We start from the raw sequence: 7,201 nt of genomic DNA, 5'->3' as shown, positions 1-7,201 counted from the left end.
CTATTTATCCTGTACACTGTCTGTTATGATTGCCTACCTCTTTCGCTATCCTATAGCATCAGAGACTTAGGGTTCTGGGTAAGCCCAAGTCTGCTACTGCCACCGAGCAGTGCCAGGCATATTAAAGGGCATGACTCCCTACATGTAAAATGAGGAAGCTAAACTGGAATGAAGTTAACAATAAAATTATCTTTTTTTATGGTTCTTAGGTAGATAACTATAGGCATAGCAAAATTTCAAAGGGTTTAGTAATTGAAACTGGTTTTATAGTTTTATATTTGCTTTCAACTTCAGAAAAACAGCCATTTCCCATAACTACAGGTTCCCAGTATTCCTGTGATTTCTGGACAATTAAAATTTCCAGTACTTTTTTCATATACCTGGTGCTTAGTTTTAAGCTATTTTAAAACTGTCAGATTGAGAATTTCAATAGATGTCATAAACAAGTTTTATTAGCTACTATGTTTAAATCAATATAATACTAAGTGCTGTTAATATACTATAATAGTTTTAGTAGCTATTTTGTTTCTATAAAAAATTAATAAAAATATCTTTATTGATATTTGGCTTTTTTTTAATACCTAAATTAATAGAAGGAGTGTTTCCAATTAATTTAACAAAGCCAGATTTGAAATCTGGCTTCAAAGTCATATAGTAAATGTTACTACATAATTAAAATAATGCTTGTTCTTGATGTGTAATCCAGAACAAAAGCGTCAAGCTGCTTTTGTTAAACAAATATGAAATATACATAAGGGTAGATTTTTTGTTTAATTTCACAAAACTCTTTTACGAAGTTCACTTGTATCATCTCTATCCTTATAGTCAAAATTTTAAGATTTAACTTGGCTTTCTTGGGTTATTTCCCTCTACCCCTATGAACTTCTGAGTTTTAGTTCCTTTTCTGGCCTTCAGTTTTCACTATCTGTAAAGCTGAAGGACTGTATTATACTACCTCCAGTATCTTTTCTGGTACTAATTTTTAAAATACCTGATCAGAATGAAGCCATCATAGTATAAGGCAGCATATTTGTCTATAAGGAGACTTTCCAAAGACAGTACCCATCCAATGCAAATAATAAATTTGAAGCTAATCTGTTGTGCTTTAAATGAGCAAATTCACGTCTTTATTGCCCTTTGAAAGTTGGTTAATCTCAAAAACTACCTTTTTTAAAATATCCTCTGCAAGGTCAATTGTAACAGTTCTCCATCCTTCCTCTTCCCTTTGAAATAAACACAAATAGAATATATCTTACAGCTGCAAGAAAACCTGAGTCCCTTCCAAAACAAAGGTGATTGAAGTAAATTCTCTCTAAAACTTATTCCATAGACTTCATTTATTAATAAGCATATTGTGAAAATCTACATTTGTTTTAGATTTCATGTTTACAGAGCTTTTCACACTTGTATTAGGATCTTTCACAACTACTCTCTGGGTTTTATGAACAGTAAAGTAAAGAATCTGGCTCATGTGACTCTCTATTCATAGCTCCCCTTTGGCTCCTATGAAGGAGCTGGTAGTTCCCTGGAGTAAATAAATCAAAACAAGATATCCTTGGGAGATTTTTAGCTGTTAATCTACTCCTGGACCCCATCCTGGGAACTGAGGGAAAACTCCTAGAGAGATATACAAATCTTTGAACAAAATATTTACATGAAAAGTGGCCAGTTTTCTTCCTTGGAGTAGCAATCTGTAAAAATAAGTGCTGCTGTTTAAAAAGTAGCATGCCCTACACCAATGTATTAGTGAGAATTTGATGATTCTCACCAAATAACAACGAAGTTTCACATTTGGTACTGGATGGAGCTTGGGTTAGATCTGCCTTTTAAGGCAAAGTCAACTCTTTCAGCTTAATTCTTTTTCAAGGGAGTAATGTACTGTCTACACTTGGCTTAAACTAACTTCTATTATGGACTACTTTCAATGTACATGTAAATGTTCATGCATCAGAAGCCAATTTCCTTTAACAGTACATAGAAAAGGTGTATTTTGGGGTGGTAATGAACACTTCAAATTAAGTAATGATATTGGTAAGGATCAAATTGCACTATTTTAGTCTTGTTAATACCACACTGGCACACACACTGCATATATATGTATTTTCCTAAGATAAAACTCTTCTCAGAATTTCATTACTTTTTATTATACACCAACTAGTTTATATTTTAGTTCTTTACAAAGAAAATGCTGAGAAAAATTATAATCACGTTATATGGTTTTAAAATCATAATTCCAGATTTCTTTACATATAAGATGGAATGGTCCAGCAGCTATATCCACTGTCACAGACTTTAGTTCCGTTCAATGATATGGCACATCCTGCAAAATTAACTAGTCACACACAAAAAATGTCTCAAATACAGTAAAAATGTACACACAAAGGTAATTTACAATGACAAATAAGGAATGTAATTTTTCTTGGCTGTGCTTCAGAAATTTAGGGTCAGTAGCCTTAATCAAGGCACAAAGCAGGAAAAGGTGAGCACAGCTGTCTCTAGGAGTGGGCAAGGTATGTACAATCACTGATGAGGTATGCATGCACGCAAAGGATTTAAAACTGCTCAGTCTCACTACAAAAATTGAACTGAGTTAAAAGGAAATGCTGTGGCTTCCCCCTACTATCTGGCTCTGGATCGAGTCCACAGTCTTACTTCATCAAATAGAAAATAAAACTGACAAGGATCTCCAAAAGTAAATCACTATTTGCGTAAATGAAACAAAATGCTTCATTAATCCCAATTCTTGGTTGTGCCTCCTGGACTAGAAGCATTTTGTAGACAAGAGTGTTTCACAAAATTGAAATGTAATTCAGGTGAAGGACAAAACATTTTCCACAGACACTTAAAATTCCAAACTTTCAAATGGCCCTTACAGCTGAACCGTTGTATGTTACAGTAGTGAGGGTTCTGGGAATCCTTTAGCAGCAAATGCCGGTTTAAAGGGCACGGGGTCTCTTAGGGTTGATTTGCTTGCTGGCTTGTTCCTCTTCTTGTAGAGCTGCACGGAAAGATTTCACTTTGTCTTGGAAAAAGAAAAGAAAGAGGGAATAAGTATTGTATTGCATGCAGTAAGAGTTTACAACTTTATGGGTTCGATCAAGTCAGCTGTGTTATTTCCTAACAGTTACTCAGTATTTTTCCTTTTGTTTTTGTTGTCTAGAAACTCAGAACTAAATACAGTGCTGAACTATTACAAAGTTTTTTGTTACAGATTTCCAGAAATACCTATTTTTCTATATCTTTCAATAGCTTTCTGTTCTGTTTGGCACATTTACAGTTCTTTGTTTTAGTTTATTAGAACTCCTTCTGGAGCACAGGCAGGTTTTACATGTGTAAAATACATAGTCTACCTTTTTTTTTTTTTGAGATGGAGTCTCACTCTGTTGCCCAGGCTTGAGTACAGTGGCGCAATCTAGGCTTACTGCAACCTCCACCTCATGGGTTCAAGCAATTCTTCTGCCTCAGCTTCCCAAATAGCTGGGATTACAGGTGTGCACCACCACGTCCAACTAATTTTTGTATTTTTAGTAGAGACGGGGTTTTACCATGTTGGCCAGGCTGGTCTCGAACTCCCAACCTCAGGTGATCCGCCCGCCTTGGCCTCTCAAAGTGCTGGGATTATAGACATGAGCCACCGTGCCTGGCCCCCCATTTTACCTTTTTTAAGTTATGAAAATTTAAAATATACTTGAATTTTTAGAAATTTACATTTTGTCCTCATTGTGACGAAGGGGGATTGTGAAGGGGTGATGACAAAACGATACATTTCTTGCTTTTACACATTCTTTCCGGTCATCTACTGATCTAGAGTCATGTAAGAACTACAAATAGGTCAGTAAATTGTCAGATAAATTACATGCAGCTAAGATGAGACATCTTTCAATAACAGTGGCTCTCAACTGGATGTGATTTTTGGCCCCCAGCAGGCATTTGGTAATGTCGAGAGACATTTACAGTTATCCCAACTGGTGTGGTGCTACTGCCATGTGGTGGACAGAGACCAACGATGCTGGTAAATATTGTACAAGGCACAGGATAACACTCCTCAACAAAGAACTGCCTAGCCCCAAATGTTAGTAGTGCCAAGGTTACAAAACCCTACTCTGTAGACTTCAGAAGAAAATAAAGTTGGAATCTCAATTTTCCTCCCCTTTTTGGAAGTACAGTGATGTTTTGAAAAGTTAACTTTTCTGAAATTTTGAAATGAATTTAAGGACTTCTGGATTTGGTGCTCTCAAACTGTTACTGTTCTTTTTTTTTTCTGAGATGGAGTCTCGCTCTGTCACCCAGGCTGGAGTGCAGTGGCGCGATCCTGGCTCACTGCAACCTCCGCCCCCCGGGTTCAAGCAATTCTCCTGCCTCAGCCTCCTGAGTAGCTGGGACTACAGGCGTGTACCACTATGCCTGGCTAATTTTTGTATTTTCAGTAGAGACGGGATTTCACCAGTTCACCAGGCTAGTCATGAACTCCTGACCTCAGGTGATCTACCTGCCTCGGCCTCCCAAAGTGCTGGGATTACAGGTGCCCAGCCCAAATTGTTCTTACGAATCTCAAATTTATCTCTGGATGGTTAAAAAAAAATTCTAAGGACTGAATAATGTAATATATCTATATAGTAATTTCTTAAAAGTTATGGATATGCTTGATATACATGAAATTTGAGAAAAGGAAAGGAAGTCAATTAAGTTGAATGCTACAAAGAAAAAATACCAGAGTGCATTATGATCTGTCTTCTGAATAAAATGGATACAGAAGCTGATTGTGAATTATTGCAGATTAGAAAAATGATCAAAACAATTTAAATAAAGGGTCAAATATGAACAATATGAGAAACATGAAAATTTTAGTTCAGCAGTCACTGCTGACTTTACAGAATATGATTTCAAATAACCAACTTCATAACCAGTCAGCAACATATATGTGTTGAACATCTCAAATCCAAAAATCTGGCTGGGCATGGTGGCTCACGCCTGTAATCTCAGCACTTTTTAGAGAGGCTGAGGCGGGTGCATCACGTGAGGTCAGGGGTTCGAGACTAGTCTGGCCAACATGGTGAAACCCTGTCTCTACTAAAAATACAAAAATTAGCCGGGTACAGTGGCACACGCCTATAATCCCAGCTACTCAGGAGCCTGAGGCAGAAGAATTGTTTGAACCCAAGAGGCGGAGGTCACAGTGAGCTGAGATTACCACTGCACTCCACTGGGCAACAAAGCGAGACGCCACCTCAAAAAAATAAAAAAATAAAAAAAGCCAGGCTCATGCCTGTAATCCCAGCACTTTGGGAGGCCAAGACAGGTGGATCACCTGAGGTGAGAAGTTCCAGACCAGCCTGGCTGACATGGTGAAACCCCATCTAGATACAGAAGTTAGCTGGGCGTGGTGGTGCGTGCCTGTAATCCCAGCTACCCGGGAGGCTGAATTGCTTCAACGTGGGAGGTGGAGGTTGCAGTGAGCCGAGATTGTGCCATTTTACTCCAGCCTTGGGAGACAAGAGCAAAACTCCATCTCAAAAAAAAAAAAAAAAAAATCTGAAACCTAAAGTGTTCCAAAATCCCAAACTTTTGGTATAATGCAAATATTCAAAAATCTGAAATCCTAAACACTTTTTTTTCCAAGCTTTTCACATAAGGGATACTCAACCTGTATATACTTCAAAACATCATGTTGTACCTAATACATACATTTTTATCTGTCAACTCTTTAAATTTTTTGAGACAGGATCTCTCTGTGTTGCCCAAACTAGAGTGCAGAGGCACGATCCTAGCTCACTGTAGCCTCAAACTCCTGGGATCAAGTGATCCTGCCACTTCAGCCTCCCAAGTAGCTGGGACTACAGGCAGGCACCACCATGCCTGGCTAATTTTTAAATTATTTTTTAGAGACAGGATCTCTATGTTGCCCAGGCTGGGATGCAAATTTAAATAAACGAATTAATTTGAAAGAAAAATAACCCTTCAACACAACCAATCAACTTCACAGAGGGCCTCCTTAAAAAAATAAGCAGCTTATGTATTGCCCCAAACTAGGAATTTCATTCTGGTATATGTTGGATTGCATGTACACACACATATAGATGCTCACTCACTCACACATAAACAGCCAATGGTGTACAGATGCCTAAGAAATTAACAAAGAAATGCATAGCTGAAGCTACACAGATAAGCTAACTAAAAAACCAGAAAGATACGGTTTAGTAGGTAAGGCACATGCTTCCCTTCATGAGTAAGGTACAGAGGGTAGTCATCTTTACACCTCCTTCGTTTAAAAAAAAATGGCAGAGGCCAAGTGTGGTGGCTCATGCCTGTAATCCCAGCATTTTGAGAGGCCAAGGCAGGAGGACTGCTTGAGCCCAGGAGTTTGAGGCCAGCCTGGCCAACAAAGCAAGACCCCACCTCTACAAAAAATTAGAAATTAGCTGGGTGTGATGGCTCGCACCTGTAGTCCCAGCTACTCAGGAGACTGAGGTGGCAGGACTGCTTGAGCACAGAAGGTTGAGGGTGCAGTAAGCCATGATCACGCCACTGTGCTCCAGCCTGGGCAACAGAATGAGCCCCGAAAAAAAGCACAGAAAGAAGATAATTCTCATAAGCATCAGCCTACCAAACTAAAGATCTGAATAGGTACAAAAAATTATAAATTTGTTAAAAACACATTTTCTCTCTTTGACTGTCTTCTTAAAATATGAAAGAAAACTTGAAATGTATACCATGACTTTTAGAAAAACCACAATGGTTAGCTGTCTTTATTACCTCTCGGAAAATAGGTGCTAAACAGTGCCCACAATTTTTACTTCGTACGTCCTCTTGCAATATGAAACCCTCTCACTAATATACATACCAATACCAATCAGATTTCAAACATTAAAATGGAAAAAGAATTACCCCGCAGCTCAGTTAAAATGTCTATTTTTTGCTCAAGAATAGCTTCTAGTTGTGTGGCATATGAATCGACATCATAGTCTACTTCTTCAGTCATCTCTAAGAGAGCCTTTTCATCTTCTAACCACCGAATGGATTCCTACAAGGACAAAAATTCGATAATCCAATAAGCCTCTTTGTAAAACAGAAACCAAATTACAATTCTGTTAAATATAATCAAACATACTTAAGATAGTATTCTCTAAAATGTCAATAGACATAAAACATCTTTATTCACAGACAGTATAATTAAGAAATACAGTTCCAGAGTACATGGAAC

General features: G+C 37.9%; 1 protein-coding gene across 6 annotated transcripts in view; it reads right to left on the bottom strand.

Annotated features, from left to right (window-relative positions):
* Nucleotides 1–1,322: 1,322 nt before the first annotated feature.
* Nucleotides 1,323–7,201, bottom strand: part of KIF2A (kinesin family member 2A) — an 82,397-nt gene continuing 76,518 nt past the window's right edge. For 5 of the 6 annotated variants that reach the window (XM_078003824.1, XM_015140029.3, XM_015140031.3 and 2 more), the window contains 2 exons: nucleotides 6,886–7,021; nucleotides 1,323–3,022 (listed from right to left, as the gene is read on the bottom strand). In XM_078003824.1, coding sequence (XP_077859950.1) covers nucleotides 2,937–3,022; nucleotides 6,886–7,021 — 222 coding nt within the window. In that variant the 3' untranslated portion in view covers nucleotides 1,323–2,936. 6 annotated transcript variants of the gene reach the window in all.

Source organism: Macaca mulatta, chromosome 6, assembly GCF_049350105.2.
Source record: "Macaca mulatta isolate MMU2019108-1 chromosome 6, T2T-MMU8v2.0, whole genome shotgun sequence".
NCBI classification, from domain to species: Eukaryota; Metazoa; Chordata; class Mammalia; order Primates; family Cercopithecidae; genus Macaca; species Macaca mulatta.
The sequence above is the reverse complement of the archived record's forward strand: the minus strand, read 5'-3'. Positions and strand labels throughout refer to the sequence as shown.